The sequence below is a fragment of the Aulonocara sp. 'chitande type north' Nkhata Bay genome, linkage group LG11, assembly GCF_057382095.1.
Source record: "Aulonocara sp. 'chitande type north' Nkhata Bay isolate Kocher_YH1m ecotype deep benthic linkage group LG11, A_spYH_male_GT1.1, whole genome shotgun sequence".
Classification (NCBI taxonomy): Eukaryota; Metazoa; Chordata; class Actinopteri; order Cichliformes; family Cichlidae; genus Aulonocara; species Aulonocara sp. 'chitande type north' Nkhata Bay.
Window position 1 is genome coordinate 1,440,780 of NC_141354.1, and position 21,390 is coordinate 1,462,169.

At 40.9% G+C, this 21,390-nt stretch overlaps 1 protein-coding gene across 1 annotated transcript in view; it reads left to right on the top strand.

The window, feature by feature from the left end:
* Window positions 1-1,720: 1,720 nt before the first annotated feature.
* The window catches only part of LOC147318290 (uncharacterized), a 70,056-nt gene continuing 50,386 nt past the window's right edge, over window positions 1,721-21,390 (top strand). Inside the window, exon 1 of the mRNA XM_086310131.1 lies at window positions 1,721-1,826. Coding sequence (XP_086166257.1) covers window positions 1,721-1,826 — 106 coding nt within the window. The remainder of the gene's footprint in view (window positions 1,827-21,390) is intronic.

The window sequence follows — 21,390 nt, forward strand, 5'->3', positions numbered from 1 at the left end:
GGAGTAAAAACAACCACCAGTGGAAACTGCAGTGCTAATGGCTGAAAATGAAGGAAGAGGATAGGGGCAAGGGATGTTCTCACACAGTGTGAGACAATGAAAGGTAGGAGTGTAGAGGTGAGGGTAGGGAGTACGATCGGTAAAGGGAGACCCCTGGTTGGTATCATAGTATGTTATCATCAGAAGTTGGTCAGGAGAGATGAAGAGAGGAGAAGAGTGTATCAGATGGCACTATATAGGGAGTGCAGAATTATTAGGCAAATGAGTATTTTGTCCACATCATCCTCTTCATGCATGTTGTCTTACTCCAAGCTGTATAGGCTCAAAAGCCTACTACCAATTAAGCATATTAGGTGATGTGCATCTCTGTAATGAGAAGGGGTGTGGTCTAATGACATCAACACCCTATATCAGGTGTGCATAATTATTAGGCAACCTCCTTTCCTTTGGCAAAATGGGTCAAAAGAAGGACTTGACAGGCTCAGAAAAGTCAAAAATAGTGAGATAGCGATAGGTGAGATAGAGTGAGATAGGTGTTGCAGAGGGATGCAGCAGTCTCAAAATTGCAATGCTTCTGAAGCGTGATCATCGAACAATCAAGCGTTTCATTCAAAATAATCAACAGGGTCGCAAGAAGCATGTGGAAAAACCAAGGCGCAAAATAACTGCCCATGAACTGAGAAAAGTCAAGCGTGCAGCTGCCAAGATGCCACTTGCCACCAGTTTGGCCATATTTCAGAGCTGCAACATCACTGGAGTGCCCAAAAGCACAAGGTGTGCAATACTCAGAGACATGGCCAAGGTAAGAAAGGCTGAAAGACGACTACCACTGAACAAGACACACAAGCTGAAACGTCAAGACTGGGCCAAGAAATATCTCAAGACTGGTTTTTCTAAGGTTTTATGGACTGATGAAATGAGAGTGAGTCTTGATGGGCCAGATGGATGGGCCCGTGGCTGGATTGGTAAAGGGCAGAGAGCTCCAGTCAGACTCAGACGCCAGCAAGGTGGAGGTGGAGTACTGGTTTGGGCTGGTATCATCAAAGATGAGCTTGTGGGGCCTTTTCGGGTTGAGGATGGAGTCAAGCTCAACTCCCAGTCCTATTGCCAGTTTCTGGAAGACACCTTCTTCAAGCAGTGGTACAGGAAGAAGTCTGCATCCTTCAAGAAAAACATGATTTTCATGCAGGACACGCATCCAAGTACTCCACAGCGTGGCTGGCAAGAAAGGGTACAAAAGAAGAAAAACTAATGACATGGCCTCCTTGTTCACCTGATCTGAACCCCATTGAGAACCTGTGGTCCATCATCAAATGTGAGATTTACAAGGAGGGAAAACAGTACACCTCTCTGAACAGTGTCTGGGAGGCTGTGGTTGCTGCTGCACGCAATGTTGATGGTGAACAGATCAAAACACCGACAGAATCCATGGATGGCAGGCTTTTGAGTGTCCTTGCAAAGAAAGGTGGCTATATTGGTCGCTGATTTGTTTTTGTTTTGTTTTTGAATGTCAGAAATGTATATTTGTGAATGTGGAGATGTTATATTGGTTTCACTGGTAAAAATAAATAATTGAAATGGGTATATATTTGTTTTTTGTTAAGTTGCCTAATAATTATGCACAGTAATAGTCACCTGCAGTCAGATTTACTTTCACTGGAGATCTGCACCGACTCCGTTATGTTTAGTGTGTGGAGAAAAGCTCTCAAACAGCGCCATTATGAATGAAATGCTGGGCCCTGACACGGTTAAAGAAATAGCCAAAGTCCCGCTCTCAGATAACACAATTGCCAGACGTATTGATGACATGTCTGCAGACATCGAAAGTGTGGTTTTGGAGAAGATATGCTTCAGTGGGAAGTTTGCATAGCAACTCGATGAGTCTACGGACATTAGATGACATTCCCCACTCTTGGCCAATGTGCGTTTTGTGGATGGAGACTCCATCAGAGAAAACTTTCTATTTTGCAAGGCACTGCCAGAAAAAAACAACAAGAGAAGAAATTTTTCGGGTTACATCCGAATATCTTGAACAAGGAGGACTTAAGTGGGAAAACTGCACGAGTGTCTGCACTGATGGAGTAGCAGCCATGGTCGGGCGCACCAAAGGTTTCGTTAGCAGAGTGAAAGCGATACACCCAGATGTTATTGTTACGCACTGTTTTCTGCACCCTGAGGCGTTTGTTGCCAAAACTTTACCAGCAGACCTAGCTCCTGTGTTGGATGATGTTGTGCGCATGGTAAAAACATCTGAAAAGAAAACTGAAAACAGAAAGAGATGTTGAGGAAGAGCTTCGTGTATGCCTTTATTCAATTCCTGCCAGAATATCATCTTTGTGTTCATCTAGACAGGCCCAGGTTTCACACTGAGTGAGTATAAACAAACTGAGAGACTAACTTGCCATTATATGTACTGTATTAGGCTACAATGTGTCATTTTGGAGCAAGTTTGGTTGGTGGTGTGCCACAGGATATTTTTAATCTATAAAATGTGCCGCGACTCAAAAAAGGTTGAAAAACACTGCTCTAAACTGTGAGTGAAGTTTTAAGATACCCCATTTTTCTGTCACAAACTATACTTATTGTTTTAGCTGAGAATGTAAGTGGCATAGTCTTCACATGTCTGGTCAGGTTGTCAAAATAGAACATGTTTGCAAAAGTGCTCCGATGTTTTCGGAGATGTCACTAGCTCCGCTAACAGTCAGCTGACAGAGTGCAGCAAGCTCACAGCCCTGGTGTTCCAGGTTAACTGATTGTTTTAGTTTAACAGATTTGATTTCATAGATTTGTTTACACATTCAACTCTGTGTTCCACATGTTGCACCCGCTGATTCTCATTTTCACTGAACTTTCTGTCTCTTTCTGTTAGTGTGTCAGCATGCAGTTTGCTGAGGACCTCAGCAAAAAAGGTCGCCATCCTCTTCGTCTCCTACAAATCCATACAAGCATCAATATTATCTCAAGATGACAATGGAATTATTTTCCTCATGGCACCACCGATCAATTCAAGGGACCCTCAGTTTACTTGCATACATCCTGCTCACCTGTCTGCTGTTTAACACCTGCTGCTGATTCAGGAAACACGCCCACGTGCATCGTTTGCAGTGGTGCTGAAACCCAGGCTTGGGGCACGAGAGACCCGACCAGACTCTTGCACTTTTCAGTACATTTCTTTATTGCAGCTGTCGACTTACATACGCAGCTGCAGCTTTTCGGCTGCAGCCTACACACATCAGCAACAACAACAGGAACTAGTTCATTCTGTTTTAAGGCAGCAAGGCGTGATTGGTTATGCTGCTCAGGTGCGTCTCCCTCCCCCGCAGCCGCGCCGCAGACCACACCCCGCCACAGCTCTGCAGTCAAAAACAAGCTCACTGCAGCCACTAAGAGTGAATAGTATTAAACTCTCACTAGATTATATATTTTTCATCTCTGTTCACAAGTTTCTGGATTTCCTTTTTTTTTCTATATAAGACTAAGACTGAACTTTATTTTTCCATGTTTGAAAATGTTCACATTCTGTTTAACTTGTTGCTTTTTTGAAGAAGTGGTGCAGACTAATGAAGCAGTCTAGTGACAAAAGTTACAAAAATTATACAATATACTTTTTATGTTTGTACAATATACTGTCATGTTAGTACAATATACCTTTCACGTTTGAACAATATAATATTTATATTGTACGAACGTGATAATTATGTATATTGTAATAACGTGATAGTATATTGTACAAACATTAAAAGTATATTGTTAGACCAATATACTTTTCATGTTATAACGTGATATAGCTCTATTTTTCTTTTGCCTGGGTGGCAGCTCTACGCTTCCGTATCCGAGGCTTTTCAATGTGGCCTCACAAACTTATCACGACTACAACCATGAAAAGAGTTGGATGGACATTGCTGCTCAATCACAGCTGCCTGGTCAGTGTTTTTCATTAGTAATTTAGCAAAGTTGATGGTGTGTGTGTGTGTGTCTGTGTGAGTAAAAGACAGAGAGAGGGAAAGCAAGGGACAGATTTTGTATGATAAGCTTCATGTTATGGACGCACAGTTTGAGCACTCAGGTCGCATCAGAGCATCAGGCCCTGCATTGTGACCATTGACTGTAGAAAACATGGACGACGCGACCCCGCCTCCTACCATTGTGCAAAAATGAAGCCAAAATATCCCGCTTGTGGAGGCTGCTATCTTGCAAATTTGGAGCCAGAGTCTGCGCAGTAGTGACTTGAGGTGGAGCGACTGTGTAACGCTCCTGTCCACGCACCCGCTGGACGTGACCGCAAACACGCCCCCCTACACTTTTTATGTAGCCCGGCGACTCGGGTTTTTTTGCTGGTTTACCGCGACTGACGACCCGTTTAATTAAGGTAAATACAACCATGTCACTGTTATAAAAAAGACACACAGCTTATCATCTTATAGTTCTAAAATCACTCTGTTGTTAATTCGTTAGTTAGATTAGCCGCTAGCATACGCACTGTGTTGGAGGCTTGTTGCTAGCTAGTTAGCGATGCTACACACCTGCTACTCTTAATAGTCTTCAACACTTATGTTTTTTTATCCATTTTTAGACAGCGATGAGAGCACACTCTACCCAGGCCCAGACTTACTGTTAATATCAAAAAATATAATGCTGTCCTTTGAGATTTAACATAAGACTTTGAGTGTAATGGATCTGAAACTGTTTAAATCTTCAGAGCCCTCTACAGCCTGGTAACATGGAAACTTTAAAAACATCAGCAGAACGTTGCAGTAGCGTAGTCTAATTTGTTCTTTTCATTTAATAATAGAGTCCATATTATATCAACAGCTACATTCACCCTGGAGAGAAACTAGTGAGGGAGACCATCAGGACCAAGCTGGGTTTCCTGGGTCCAGATGTTTGGAGAAACTTCTTCCCTTTCTTTCATCACAGCTGTCCTGTGCCAGAAGTTCTGTTGACCCACTGAGAGAGGCATCATTTACGAAACACCAGGAACACTGAAGCTCATTGCATTGATCAAGCAGGACTCATGATCTTCACCAGCAGCTCCCTCACAGGGAAATCTTCAGCACTCCTCCGTAGGCCCGCCCCAGGAGATGGATAAATGCAGCATTTCATGAACACTGTGATGGAGACCTTTGGTTTGTGTAATGTTATAAATACTCAGATACTCCCCAGAGGCTCTGGACTTTTACATAAAGATATTATATTCAGTCCTGTAGAAAGTTATATATTTAAAAATATGTGATCCTCTCTGGTTACTCTAGTATGAATAACTCTGAATCACTTTATGGTAAATAACACACTATGTGTAAAAAAACTGAAAAAATTCCAGATGACAAGTTTGTAGTTCAACATACAAGTGACGACCTTTAACCTTCATCAGGTTTTATTTAATTGTGTCAGAGAAAATCTCACGTGCTCTTCATGCAGCTGAGTACATCAAGTGTTTGAAACGGAAGCTGTGCAGGTCTGAGATACAAACTGAGGTCCTGTTAATGCTGATATATAGTGACACAGTTACATGAGTTAATAATTCTTTTGTTTTTTTGTCTTTAACTTTATCAATAAAGCTGCAGCTTTCACTACAGCACATGTGGTACTTTAACCTTTGTACTGTTTTCATCAGTTCATTTTGCAGTTACCATGTGAACATGTTGGATGATCTGTCTGCTGTCACTCGGTGGGGCTGAGGTCTGAATCTGAGGGCAGCTCCTGTATTCACAAAGACAACAGAACCATCAAACTCAGATATAAATTTTATCCCTCAATATTGAAATAAAGCTGATTCTTCTGTCCTCACACACTCAGGATCTGAAATTCTTCTCTTGCATTTTTTTCAGTATTACAGTACACTACAGTACTTTAATCCATAGTTCCTGATTAATGAGGAGTTACTGAAGTACAAGCTTTTTAAAAAATTGTTACTGTCTTTACAGATGTGGCAAGAGACTGAAAACATGCTGTTGTTTGCACATATTTAATATTCAGCTCTGCACAGGAGCTGCAGCAGGGTGCAGCCTGTTGCTTTTACAGTATATACTTGTAATAAAAGTACAGTAACAGTAATTAGTGACTGAGCAGCCTGGGGCGTTTCTCTTGATTTCTTTAGTAAATTCATTCACCTGCACAGCTAAACGAACCCTGACAGCCGAGTGCTCATTTTAGCTAGCTAGGTCTCAGGAGCTAGCTAAGGACGGTAGTTACGGATTAGCTTGCAAACACGTTTAACTTACCGAAAAAGTGCAGCGGGCCTCGGTCCTTCTGTCAGGTAGTCCAGTTTACTGAAGAACACCTCAGGCTGTCAGGTTAAAACACACGGTCGTGTTTTCGTAGCGCAAACGCTGGCCCTCCTCTCAGAGCCTACGTTCTATCTGCTATTCGCGAACAGAGATGCGCAAGTTTCTCCGTGACTGCAGCTGTCAGTCAAAGCTGTTATGATGACGTTTCACCCCAATTTAACATCACCGCGGTAGGAATTAGAATCAAACTTATGGGAAAGGAGACCCCTTGGACATAAATCAGCGTGATGAGAACTATTGATAACAAAAGAAAGAATTTTGGAAAAAAATTATCTGAGGAGAATGCGACAGACTGGCGACCTGTCCAGGGTGTACCCTGCCTTTCGCCCTATGACAGCTGGGATAGGCTCCAGCACCCCCTGCGACCCTGAAAAGGATAAGCGGAAGCGAATGGATGGATGGATGGATGGAGAATTAATTTATTTTAGTCTGACCCCAGTCCCATCCGCTAACATGGAGGAGGTGGGGTTTATGACCTATACTGCAGCCAGACACCAGGGGCCGATAGAGACGTTTTGGCTTCATTTTTGGGGAGCCTTCGCGTCGTCCATGTTTTCTACAGTCAATGATTGTGACTTATGAACTTCTAACCCCTGAGATTCAATTGTACAGTTTGAGCAGGAGCGGAATAACGTGACTGAAAAAAATCGTATAGTGTTTGCCCAGCTTAATGCAGACTGTTTAAACTAAACAAGCTGCTGTTTCACATAATAAACCCTGTCACCCGCAGTATTGCCTTCTGTTTTAACAGTTAAAGCAGTAGAGATGAGCTGTTTGCATGTGCGTTGAACTCTAGTGTCATTAACCAGGCTAGCTGTTAGCTTATAGCCAGTGTTGGGGAGTAACGGAATACATGTACCGCCGTTACGTATTTAGAATACAAAATATGAGTAACTGTATTCCGTTACAGTTACCGTTTAAAAAGGTGGTATTCAGAATACAGTTACTTTGTTGAAATAAATGGATTACACTGCGGTACTTTCCTGTTTCATTTTGTCGCGGGTCAGGACTGTTTGGGTTTTGTTTGACAGCTACGTTCTTTCGTTCCAGGCGGCAGCGTTACGGTTGCCATGGTTACAGGGCGACGCTCTCTCTCTCTTTCTGCGACTGTGTGTTTCCTGGGTGAGAGAGCGCCTTTTCGTTGTTGTTGTTGTGCTAAGCTAACAGGCAGAATGCTACAAGCATAGCTCTAAAGAATGTAGCATCATGGGCAGTATAGTCCGTGTTGCAGGGAGAATGGACTGCCATACACGTTATGTGTCTGTGAGCGCGAGGAGGGAGAAAAAGGCGAGTGGAAAGGTACGAGTTGTCGTCGAGGAAAAACGGGAGCTGGAAGCATGTAAATATAATAATAACCACTGCAGCCAAGAAGAGTGCCTGACGAGCCCAGTTGTAAGTAAGCTATTAAGACTCGACTGTACACCGTGTTCGTGTTTTCCTCCGAAAACAATAAGTTCCGTTGGAGCAGTCTTTCAACGCCTCTCTCTGTCTCTCGCAAGAAAAATTGACCCACACAACAAAGTAAAGCTATTTTTCGGCTATGAGCCGACAGGGACCCCGCCGTATTAGTCAGAGGTCCCTTTACTATAGTTCGGAGTCGCGGACCTTCAGTAATAGTAATAAATCACACAGCAATAGTACATTCACGTTGTTGTAAAAAGCACGATAATATATTAAGTAATCCAAAGTATTCAGAATACGTTACTGTCATTGAGTAACGTAACGGAATACGTTACAGAATACATTTTGGGGCATGTATTCTGTAACGGAATACATTTTAAAAGTAACCTTCCCAACACTGCTTATAGCTCACGCTAGCTAACCAGCGAGCAGTAAACAGGACAGCTGCACAAAACAAACTTATCTCACTACAACGTAGCGCCAAAAATATGACTCGCAGCTCGAGCTCGACACAGCTTCTGTAACATAAGACTGACATCCAGCTAACCACAGCTAAAAAGATATTTAGAGAAAACTTAGCATTTCCTCAGGTTACACGAGTTGAGTTGTTTCACGCTGAAAAGTTGATTTGTTTTCGCTCTCACTGAAGACACCGACACTGAAGACATAACTGTTCTTTTGTACTGCTTTTAAGCGAAACATTCTTTGTATGTGAGGAAAATGCTGTTCATCCTCTTCAGCTCTAGCGTAGACTCTGCCATGTTTTCATGTTTCTTCTTTCCGTGTGTCCGCTACTTTGAAACGCTTGGGCCGCTCTGCCCGCCCGAGTTTCAAACTGGTCATGTGACTGCATGGCCACATCTCATTGGTAAAAACGTTACCGGAAACTCCACTGGCGGCATGTTACCTAATGTGTTAAACTAATTTTTTTTTTTTTAAAGTAACGAGTCGAATTTTGCAAATGTAGCGGAGTAAAAGTACCGTTTCTTCTTCACAAATGTACTCAAGTAAAAGTAAAAAGTATCGTGCAAAAAAGGTACTTTAAAAGTACATTTTTTTCAAAAACTTACTCAAGTAAATGTAACGGAGTAAATGTAACTCGTTACTACCCACCTCTGCCAATTTCTAAGAAAAAAGATAATGTATACAACTATAGTAACTAGAGAGGGATACATTTAATGAGCCATACCTGTTAGGAGGTGGTGGGTAGGTGTATTGTTGTTGTTTGGTTTTTATTTTCCTTTTTGGCATAGGTAGGCGAGGCGGGGCTTGATGGCATTCCGGCACACCTGCGGCGCATCGGATGTCATCAGTGAGCGCTTTTATGGAGCTGAGTTACGGACGTCTGGTGTCGGAGTATTGTCGCTGTCACAAGTGGTAACGTGTTAGTGCAAGCTGAATCTGCTGATTCCACGCTATTGAGCTGCATGTTTTTAGGATCCATCAGAGAGATACTCCCTACAGCTTATGACAAAATTTGATCCGATTTGATTGATGGCCCTAATCATGACCTTTTGACCTCCCCCCTCCCCCCCGGAAGTGTGTAATTTGATCCCCTAAGCGTGTCGAATTGCATCCTGAGAAGGGAGGGGCAAACCCCCGGTGCATCCGGAGAAGGGAGGGGGGAAACCCCCGGAAGCGCGCCACCTGTTGCGCCACCTGTTGTTGGAAAAAAAGAAAAAAGTTTTTAGAGGCAGGGAGGGTCTGCGGCAGGGGAGGGGAATAAAAGCAGAGAGGAGGCCGTCACAATTTCTAAGCACAGACACAAGATGGATCCTTTCATTCTGCAGCCCAGCAGCGCTCCTGTGTACTTGGACGGCGAAGAGATCTGCTCTCCCGAGGCCGCGAGCATGGGAGGCAGCAGCTGGGGAGATCAGAGAGGGAGGGAGGGTTCCTGAAGCATAGGGGTGACGCAGCAGTTGACTCTGTGCTGTATAGAGAGACAGAGCGGCAGATAGTTTTCCACAAACTCATAGTTTGAATTCTGTTTCAATATTATGACAATTTTCTCTGTTTTTTTTTTTTTTTACAATAGCGGATGTAATTTTACTTTCATAAGCTGCACCGGCGCTTGTAATGGGAAAAAAATTCTGCTTATGCATTAATGTAATTAATTAACTTATTTATCCTTAAGTAAGGTAATGACTTGAGTTCTAATGCTTTTTGTCTCTTGAGTTAGCTGTCAATGTGGGATTTTTTCCCCTTTTTGTTCAGTTAAAGCTGCCTTTCATTCTTCAACACAGCTTAAACTCTAATAGGTAAGCTTTCTTGTAATTTCTTAGTTCTGCAGGCTTCTTGAAAGACATCCGAGACTCTTCTTTGGATGCTGGCTGCCTTTTGTTTTGTTTTCTGTCAAGATGATCCCACACTGCTTCGATTATCTTGAGGTTCGAACCCTGGAGAGATCAATCCATGACTGATGCGTTGTTTCATCCAGGCATACTTTGACTACATTGGCAGTATGTTTGCGATCATTGTCGTACTGAAAAATGAAGTTGCTGCCAATCAGACACTACGTGGTATTACATGGTCGATCAAAATCTGGTGGAACTTTTCTACATTCATAATTTGATTAATTTGGATAAGAGCTCCAACAACACTGGCTGAAATCCAGCCTCAAAGCACGGTAGAGTATCCACGCTGTGTTAAAGACGGCTATAGACATTCACTGTTGTATCTCTCTTCGGACCTCTTCCATGCATATTTCAAATTTGGATTCATTACTCCATAAGACATATTACAGCTGATTTCTTTTTCCAGTCAATTTCTTGTGTAATTTGGCACACCTCAGCCTTATTTTTCTCTGTTCTCCTTCCTTAAGAATGGCTTATTAACAGCCACCCTTCCAACTCAGATAACTTTTGATGAGGTTTCATGAAATGTTTACAGCACTTGAGTTACTCGCCACGGCCATCCTAAATGCTAAGAACACTAAACTTTAATTCTAAATTACGTAATTAACGTTAACCAGAAAAAACAAGCCAAAGTCGAAATGTTGCTGAGCTGACCTGTGGTATGCTATGTCTTCTAAAGCACGTATAATGTAAACAGAACTGGTCTTTGCACAGAAGCCTGTGGAGCTTCATAATTAACCTCAGTGTGTGAAGAGGACTCTCCATTTAATAATAGCTGTAATAAAATGTTATGGCCGACGGTGTTAAACGCTGCACTTGGGTCTAGCAGGGAAGATTTCAACTTTTCAATATGAATGAAGGCTGAAAACTGATTAGATTAATGTCTGATGATCTTTTCTGTGCTTCTTCAAGTTTGTAACACCAAACATATTAAAGGATGGTGTAAGGTTCACAGGAAGAGTTTAATTAGACACACATTTACTATTTTTCTTTATACTCTTTCTTTCTTGACATGTTTAATATGATTACTATCAGAGGAGAAAATGAACCTTGTGTAGTCTAAAAACTTTTTTATTTAATCAAACTGTAATGTTGTTGAACTCTGACGGACGTGTCTTTTAATCTTGTCAACAAATCCTTAATCACCTAAATGTGCCATTTATCATCTTGTAAAATGTTCCCTCTGCTTCTGTTGCACATCTCCCCGGACACTCTCTGCTTCACCAGCCCTGTGCAGCTGGTCCAACCCCTGCCTGCCTCCTTAAACTGGGGTGTTTAAATCTCTTTACCTCTGTTGTGAACTTCACACAAAGTTTGTGGTAACAAAATCAAACTGACGAGGATCTCGTTTGAAAAACACACACACTCACGAGACAAAATAAAAACAGACTGCTCAAAGCAAAAGCAGAGCCCTCACAGCTGGTAGCACAAAACACAGTGACAACGTGCGTATCAGATACCCTCAGTGCCAAAAGCATAAATATGAAAAAATGTGATCACCAAGAATATCCTAAAAATGGCATTGAGGTGCGTGTTACAGTAAAAAAAAAAAAAAAAGTAGCCAAATTTTCATCTGAAAATGTTGAATTTTAGTAAAAACAATGCTCTGTAGTTTGATACTGTCGTTACAGACAAAGCAGATGTTTAAAGCCTTCGGACGCTCATTTGAAACGCACACATTCTCCTTATCAGCTGGAAACATTAAAGCCGTAAAATGACTTTTTCAAACGGATAAAAACTATTGAACAGCAGCAATGTTGAGCCTGTTCCAAAATTTGAATGTACATGTTTTGAAGGTGCGGGTCTTGTTGAATTATTAAACATACATTCTTTAATTTTTCGAGCCACAAAAACAACAACTTTTAATTTTCTTTTGCTTGAGTATCGGCCTCGGGTAGCTCTACTTATCATTGCTCAGTCCGTTGTCTGTTTGTGCTACTTTTTTTCAAGGAGCAGTGGATTATTGGTAAGGGTGACTTTATGTGTTTAGCTACTTAAGTGGAAGTACTGTGGATAGTTTTACCTTACATACATAGATCTACCAGTACAGCTTCTGAGGTATCTGTTTACAAAATGTTATAATCTATTCAAAGGTTCTTTGCAATTTTACATTGATAAACATTATCCTTAACACATTTGGCCCACATAAAGTACTATGGCCATCACACGGTCATTTAGAATTGTTTAAATAACTCGTGTCTTAAGTCCTTCCATCAAACAGAAAAAAAAAAAAAAAAACATGGTTCACTTTTACATCACAAAATGTTAGAAATATAAGCCGTTCATAACAACCTGAAAGGCTGGGAGTTTAAAATGCAAACCGATGGAAGCAGAAGTAGAAGACTATAATGTCACAGAGCACACGGTGTCTATTATTGTGTAGACATTTATAAATAAGAGCTTAATAAAGATGCTTAATTTCTTAAGAAATAAACAGGTGGAGTGATCTTTATCAAAAGTGGATGTTGCATCTGTGGCTAAACCACTGTACCCAAAAAACTTTAAAAATCTACTGTGTGTGAGGCTGTGTAAGTAAAGCTTGCCCTTCACACCCACGTGTAATAAACCATTTGTTGGGGGTTGTGGATTTGACACCTCAGCATTGTGAAAGTGGGGAAACATGTTTCTGACTGTGCATAAGATTTCTGCTTACAACTTAGAATCTCAGTTCTAAATGAAATTCAGATGTTTTTTAAGTATGGCTAATGTATTATTTGACTTCTAAGGCACACACACACACACACACACACACACACACACACACACACACACACACACACACACAAGAACAACACAGAGAAGAAGAAGAGGGGGTAGTTTTACTACGCATCATAAAAACGCAATCATTCATCTTCCGACTGTATCTTTCTGTTCTGGCTTTAGAATCATAGGTTGTTTACTGAACCGTACTTTGGGAGTCATACTGTTGTGATACTGGGGAGAAAAGGGTAAGGTTTAAACCATTACACACAAAACTTGAAAAACCTAAAGAGTGTGTGAGACTGCTAGCTGTGTTGTTCAGCATTAAACTCATCTACAAATGTGTTAGTAAAGAGCGACTTGTGCTTCTGTCCCATTAAGCAACGGTTTAACAAATTTCACTGCAAACTATAAAAGGAATCTGGATTTAAATAGAACATAGTAGTGCAGGAAACACTAGTATAAGGTGTCTATGGAACAAATCTCCTTCAGCGTTCAAATGACCAAAGTGAGGCCTACAGGCGTTTCTCTCGGTTGGTTGTGTTCAGGGAAAAAGCAGCTAAATACGCTGAGACTGCTCCGCATTGTTAGCGAGTTAACTCTGGATATCTGTAGGTTTGTCAAACTTGGAGTGAACAAAAGCAGAAAAACAGTAAAAGATGCAGACAGTGAAAGTCTGGTTTATTTCATGAACACAATGAAACATTTTACAGTCCACAGAGCAAAGTAGCATACATGATAAATAGATACACATAACATGAGAAGTAAAACTCGTCGTCTTACCACATGTTATATTCAGTAAACTTAAAATAACCACAGAAATTAGAGTTTAGTGTTTTAAGTCATCTATTAAAAAACACGAGTCAACATTACTGAAGTGACGCTTTAACGATGCGTCTTATCACCGTGTTTATGATGATATAACATGTTCTCTCGTTAGTAGATGTCTGCGCTGTCACTTGTCATGAAAATGTCCAGAGCCAGGGTTCCTCTTTAATTACCATTGATCATTAATAGGGTCACAAAAGATTTGTCGCATTATCCCCATAAACAAAATGCTTTTATAGAAATCAATGTGATACAAATTCTGGGGGCCTCTGGATGTCTGGAGTTTTGATCTCCTCCACACCTGCTTCATGCCCTGGAGGACGGGGCTGTGGCCCCCCCACACCCTCTAGCAGATTATTACATGAAGGAACCTTTTAAAAAACAAGCGCGTCCATGCTCACAGGTGTACACACGGGTGATCACACCCACAAACTACACCCTTTTTGGCTCCTACCTCAAAGCACACTGTGTTCTGTTGATCTTATGTGCTGCACAATAATGTTTAACATTTAGTATTTACTGTCATATTCCCATATATCATTGTGATGTTGTTTATTCTATTACTCTTGTTCTCTTCTGCTTGCTTTCTTTTTTCTTTCTCAGCAGGTGATCCAGGTGATTGATATATGCATTTTTTTTCTCTGCCCGTTCTGTTGGTTTTTGTCTTTTGCCCTTCTCCCCCGTCCCTCTTCTCAGCTGTTTCTCTTTCCCTCTTTCTTTCTCCCCTTCTTTCCCCCAGTCAAGTCTGTCCCGTATTCAGTAAGTGAAAATAAAATAAACAATAAAAGGTGAATCAAATGGACCATTACGGCAAGGCTGGGATGGTCAGTTTGGTAAAGTAAATCCGTTGGGCATCTTTCTTTGCCTTTAGATAACAATTCTGATGGCAAAAGAGCCAAACGGGACAGGCCAAAAGAAAAAAAAAAAAATCTCTGTTTTCTATGGAAAATTTTTGTTGAAGTTGTGGAAACGAAGGAAAAAGATTATCAATAAACAGATCCTTGATTGTATGTATCCCTTTGGAAGTCCATAGCTGGAATGTTGATCCTGAGAGCAATGTGTATGCTTGATTATGAATTAATGGTGTAAAGATTGAACATTGACGCCAATGAAAATGCTTTCTAATTTGAGACCAAATTTTTAGTGAGCCAGACACTACCGGATTTTTACATTTATGCTTACCCAGATCTGAGTTTGAATGAACCAAAGATTTAAGAGTATTGGAGAAAAAAGTCAAACTTTCCATCCGTTCCCAATCAGGTCTATGTTCCCCGCCCCAGAATGACATACAACGTATATTACAGGCCCAATAATAAAATTGAAAACAAGGCAACCCCATTCCTCCTGTAATCTTGGCTCTTTGGAGAAATATCTTTTTTATTCTGGGTGTCTTTTTGTTCCAGATAAACTGAGAAATTAACTGGTCTATTTTCTTAAAAAAAGTTTTTGTGATCAATATTGGGATACATTGAAATAAAAATAAAAATTTGGGTAAAGTGCTCATCCTAATGATATTTACTCGGCCAGCAAGGGAGATGGGCAGTTTAGACAGTTTTTCCAAATTCTGTTCAGTTAGATGGTATAAATTAATAAAATTATATTTAAAAAGGCCAGAGAATTCACAGGTTACAGTTATTCCAAGATATTTGAAGGTATTTGAGCTTGTAAAAGGAAACGAGATCAATGTGGCGCTATCTAATTTTTCTAAAGAACTAATTGGAAACAATATACTTTTTGTTAAATTGATTTTGTATCCAGAAATTTTCCCAAATTCAGTTAAAACTGTCATAATTTTTGGCAATGATTTAGTAGCGTCAGTGATATATAACAACAAATCATCTGCATAGAGAGACACCTTATGTTCTACACCAAATCTCCTTATTCCTTTATAATCTTTTGTAGAGCGTAATTGAATGGCAAGAGGTTCTATCACAAGTGCAAATAGCAATGGGGACAAAGGGCACCCTTGTCTTGTAGAGCGGTGGAGGAGGAAAGGACTAGAAGATATATTATTTGTATTAACCGAGGCCTTAGGTTTTGTGTAAAGCAGCTTAACAAAGGAGATATAATTAGGGCCTATGCCATACTTTGACAGGGTCGAGAAGAGGAAATCCCACTCAACCCTGTCAAAGGCCTTCTCTGCATCTAATGAGAGTAGTATTTCGGATTGATCAGAAGTATTATGTGTATATATAATATTGAATAGCCTTCTAATATTAAAAGATAACTGTCTATTTTTTACAAATCCCGTTTGGTCCTCCGACACAACTGTTGGGAGAACTATCTCTAACCGCATAGCCAGAATTTTTGCCAATATTTTGTTATCTACGTTCAATAGGCTTATTGGTCTGTACGAACCAGGTTCCAAAGGATCCTTACCAGGCTTGTGGATTAGAGAGATAGTGCTATCATACATGGTTGAAGGTAAGCATCCTTTAGTTAAAGCTTCATTATATACCTCCAAAAGAACGGGTGAAATTTGTTCACTAAAGGTCTTATAGAATTCAGCACTATACCCATCCGGACCGGGACTTTTTGAGCACTGCATACTTTGAATAGCCTGATTTATCTCCGTTAATGTTATTGGTTGTTCTAACAATCGTTTGTGTTCTATATTGATAGATGGAACTTGAATAGAATCGAAAAAACTTTCGATTATGTTTGGATCTTTTTTTAAGTCTGAAGAGTAAAGTGCTTTATAATATTCTCGGAATACATCATTAATTCTCTTTGGGTCAGTTGTTAATTGCCCTGCACTAGTTCTTATTTCTGTAATCAGTCTTGAAGCTGCAACTTCTTTAATTTGCCTTGCTAGTATACTACCTGTTTTTTCCCCGTGTTCATAGTACTTATGTCGAAGCTGTGTAAGTAATCTTATCGTGTCATTTGTAATTTAAGTTCTGTCTGCAATGAGATCTTCTTTTTATAAAGTTTAGATGAAGGAGAGATAGCATATTCCTTGTCATATAGACATTTTTTATACATAACTCATACGTATACAGGTGCTGGTCGTATAATTAGAATATCATCAAAAAATTTATTTATTTCACTAATTCCATTCAAAAAGTGAAAGTTGTATAATGTATACATTTATTCCACACAGACTGATACATTTCAAGTGTTTATTTTGATGATTGTAACTGACAACTAATGAAAACTCCACAGTCAGTAACTCAGAAAATGAGATTATTACTTAAGACCAATACAAAGAAAGGATTTTCAGAAATCTTGGCCAACTGAAAAGTATGAGCATGTACAGCACTCAATACTTAGTTGGGGCTCCTTTTGCCTGAATTACTGCAGCAATGCAGTGTGGCATGGATTCAATCAGTCTGTGGCACTGCTCAGGTGTTATGAGAGCCCAGGATACCCTGATAGTGGACTTCAGCTCTTCTGCATTGTTGGGTCTGGCATATCACATCTTCCTCTTCACAATACCCCATGGATTTTCTATGGGGTTAAGGTCAGGCGAGTTTGCTGGCCAATTAAGAACAGGGATACCATGGTCCTTAAACCAGGTACTGGTAGCTTTGGCACTGTGTGCAGGTGCCAAGTCCTGTTGGAAAATGAAATCTGCATCTCCATAAAGTTGGTCAGCAGCAGGAAGCATGAAGTGCTCTAATACGTCCTGGTATACAGCTGTGTTGACCTTGGACCTCAGAAAACAAAGCAGAGCAACACCAGCAGATGACATGGCACCCCAAACCATCACTGACTGTGGATACTTTACACTCTCTCTTTCTCCAGACTCTGGGACCCTAATTTCCAAAGGAAATGCAGAATTTACTTTCATCAGAAAACACAACTTTGGACCACTCAGCGACCACTCAGCAGCAGTCCAGTCCTTTTTGTCTTTAGCCCAGGCGAGAAGCTTCTGACGCTGTCTGTTGTTCAAGAATGCCTTGACACAAGGAATGTGACAGCTGAAACCTTTCATACGCCTTTGCATAGTGGTTCTTGAAGCACTAACTCCAGCTGCAGTCCACCCTTTGTGAATCGACCCCACATTTTTGAATGGATTTTTTTCACAATCCTCTCCAGAGTGCAGTTATCCTTATTGCTTGTACACTTTTTTCTACCACATCTTTTCCTTCCCTTTGCCTCTCTATTAATATGCTTGGACACAGAGCTCTATGAACAGCCCGCCTCTTTTGCAATGAACTTTTGTGTCTTGCCCTCCTTGTGCAAGGTGTCAGTGGTCATCTTTTGGACAACTGTCAAGTCAGCAGTCTTCTCCGAGCCTACAGAACTAGACTGAGAGACCATTTAAAGGCCTTTGCAGGTGAGTTAATCAGTTGATTCAATATTGAACCTTTTCACAATATTCAAACTTTCTGAGACACTGAATTTGGGGTTTTCATTAGTTGCCAGTTATAATCATCAAAATTAAAAGAAAAACTATTGTATGCATTATACAACTTTCACTTTTTGAATGGAATTAGCGAAATAAATTAACTTTTTGATGATATTCTAATTATATGACCAGCACCTGTACAATTGACTGGCAATCTGTCCCATGATCAGATAAGGCATGTTTCCTCATTATTCCATGAAAAATTCAGCAAATAAAAGCTTAGTAGCTGATTAAAAAGGGTGATCTTGTATTTGGTAGCTGTTACATAGAACAGATATTTAATATCTTTGATATAAAATATCAAATGATATTAAATAATATGATCGTGGCTCAAGAGTTGGGAGTTCGCCTTGTAATCGGAAGATTGCCGGTTCGAGCCCCAGCTTGGACAGTCTTGGTCGTTGTGTCCTTGGGCAAGACACTTCACCCGTTGCCTACTGGAGGTGGTCAGAGGGCCCGTTGGCGCCAGTGTCCGGCAGCCTCGCCTCTGTCAGTGCGCCCCAGGGTGGCTGTGGCTACAATGTAGCTTGCCATCACCAGTGTGTGAATGTGTGTGTGAATGGGTGGATGACTGGATGTGTAAAGTGCTTTGGGGTCCTTAGGGCTATTAAAAATATGGTAAATGGACAAATACAGTCCATTTACCATATTTTTAATAGCCAAGTCCTGATCAGCCCAACAGGCCATGCTGTTCACTTATTAGACACAAAGCTGAAAACTGAAATAAATTTTATGAATTAAACTTTATAAATAATGACCTCAACAGCATTTTCTGTAGCAGTAGTAGTAGTGGTGGTAGTAGTAGTAGTAGTGGCCATGTCCACACTAATACGTTTGAAAACGCATCTTCTCTCCGTTTTGGCCTTCCGTCCACACTGAGACGGCGTTTTCAGTCAAGGAAAACGGAGCGTTTTGAAAACTCTCTCCAAAGCGGATACATTTGAAAAGGCCGTTTTCGCGTCGCAGTGTGGACAGCGAACTCGGAGCCTTTTCGAAAACGATGACACATTTTAGTCATGTGATGCAGTCATGTGACCAATTAAACTAAGATAGCGGAGGGCATTATACAGCAGTTGTTTTGTTTGCTCTCAATTTCAACAGCCCTATTAAAGATTATTATCAGTTTTTACGTGCTCCAGATAACTTTTCTTCAAGTTCTTTAATTAGGGCCCGAGCACCGAGAGTGCGAAGGCCCTATTGTATCTGCTCCGTTTCTTATTATTATTATTAGGGCCCGAGCACTGACTGTGCGAAGGCCCTATTGTATCTGCTCCGTTTCTTATTATTATTATTATTATTATTATTATTATTATTATTATTATTATTATTCAGGCAAAACAAGGGCCTTTTTGAGGGCCTAAACATGCTCAAAAACTCATGAAATTTTGCACACATGCCAGGTCTGGTGAAAAATTTTGTATTTTAATGGTTTTACATATGAGCACTGGGAAATGGCTCTACAGCGCCACCTATGCCTTGTTAAATGCAGCCCTACGACCACATCGTTTGAGCTACATGTATGAAATTTGGCACACATGTGTATCATGCCAAGACGAACAAAAAAGTCTGTGGGCCCATTGACGCAAACCCAACAGGAAGTCCGCCATTTGGAAGAGAAGGTGACATTTTGGCTCTAATTTTGCCATTTCCATGCCTCGAACTTTAACGAACTCCTCCTTGGAAATTGGTCGTATAAGCTTCATATTTGGTCAGTGCCAACTACACCCTTGTGCCATGTTAAATTGCGGAGCTTTTGAGTTTTCACAATACGGTGAGGCCGTGGCGCCACGGCGAATTTCGATGACTCGCCATGAAAATCTTATTGCCTCTCATTCTGTCATACATGTTCCGATCTGGACCAAAGAGCACACATATGATAAGGCTCCACCCCTGAACATATTTCAACTGCCATATTTGACATCAAGGACAGCGCCACCTAGTGGGAACAGGAAATGTCATGTTTTACACTTTGGGGTACAGTATAGTGATGGGTGACATCTGCAGCCTCAAATTTCTCCAGGAAAGCCTTAAGGAGTTGGTCTTGGGTTACAGTGAAAACTGTGACTTTTCGCAAAAGGGTGTGACCCCAGCGGCATGGCGAACTTTGATGTCACGCCATGAAGAAACAAATTAGTATAACTCAATGAAATCCAGTCTGATCAGTACCAGACTTTACAGGCATGATGTCAGACCCGCCCTGAACAGATTGATGTGCCCATTGTCGGGAATACGGACAGCGCCACCTAGTGGCAACAGGAAATGTCATGGCTTTAATTTTGTTGTACTGATTTTCACAGGTTCATCGTGGCCACCTCAAAAGCGGTGAATATCACCATCAGTCCCTTGTGATGCTTCAGTGCAAAAATTGTGACTTTAAACTGAACGCCGCACCCTGGTGGCAACGCGGTTCACCATGAAAGATGAAGTGGCTTTTGAGGGGCTTGGAAAGTTTAAAAAGTCTTGAAATTTGGCGCACACCTCCAATGTGGTTAAGGCTTTGTTGTTATGTGATCATTTTCATTGAATATCCCAAAATGGCTCCACAGCGCCCCCTACAAAATTTCAAAATCACAGCCCCTGCTCTGTGTTTTATGTATGAGTCTGAAACCTGGTAAGCTTATAGGAGATATCAAGATGTAAAAAAAAGTCTCTTGGAGCAATATCCCAAATCCAACAGGAAGTCAGCCATTTTAAAATTAATGTGCAATTTTGGCAACATTTTCCCCTCTTTTCAGGCATCGTTCTTTGACGAACTCCTCCAAGGGATTTCATCAGATTGCACTATTCTTCAGTGTGTGGAATCCAAAGACCTTTGTGTTGTTAAATTGCGAAGCTTTTTACGTTCAGGGAAACGGGGTGGTCATGGCGGCATGTGGAGTTTCAATCACTCGCCAAAAAGAAGTAATCTGCTTTCACTCAAAAACACAATGTCCAATCTCACCCAAAGGTCGCAGGCATAATGAGACTCGAGTTCGGAAATGTTTGTTATGCCATTTGTACATAATGGTTAGAGCGCCACCTAGTGGAACGACTAACTAATCATGAATGAATGAGTTGAAATGTTAGCTGGTGGTTAAATGCATGAATTCCATCAATGTGACATGAGATCGGACGTGCTGGTTTTAGGTGTTGGGCGTGGCTCGACGCGCCGGGGGTGCGAGGGCCCTCATAACGCTGCTTGCAGCTTTAATTATTATTATTATTATTATTATTATTATTATTATTATTCAGGCGAAACAAGGGCCTTTTTGAGGGCCTAAACATGCTCAAAAACTCATGAAATTTTGCACACATGCCAGGTCTGGTGAAAAATTTTGTATTTTAATGGTTTTACATATGAGCACTGGGAAATGGCTCTAGAGCGCCACCTATGCCTTGTTAAATGCAGCCCTACGACCACATCGTTTGGGCTACATGTATGAAATTTGGCACACATGTGTATCATGCCAAGACAAACAAAAAAGTC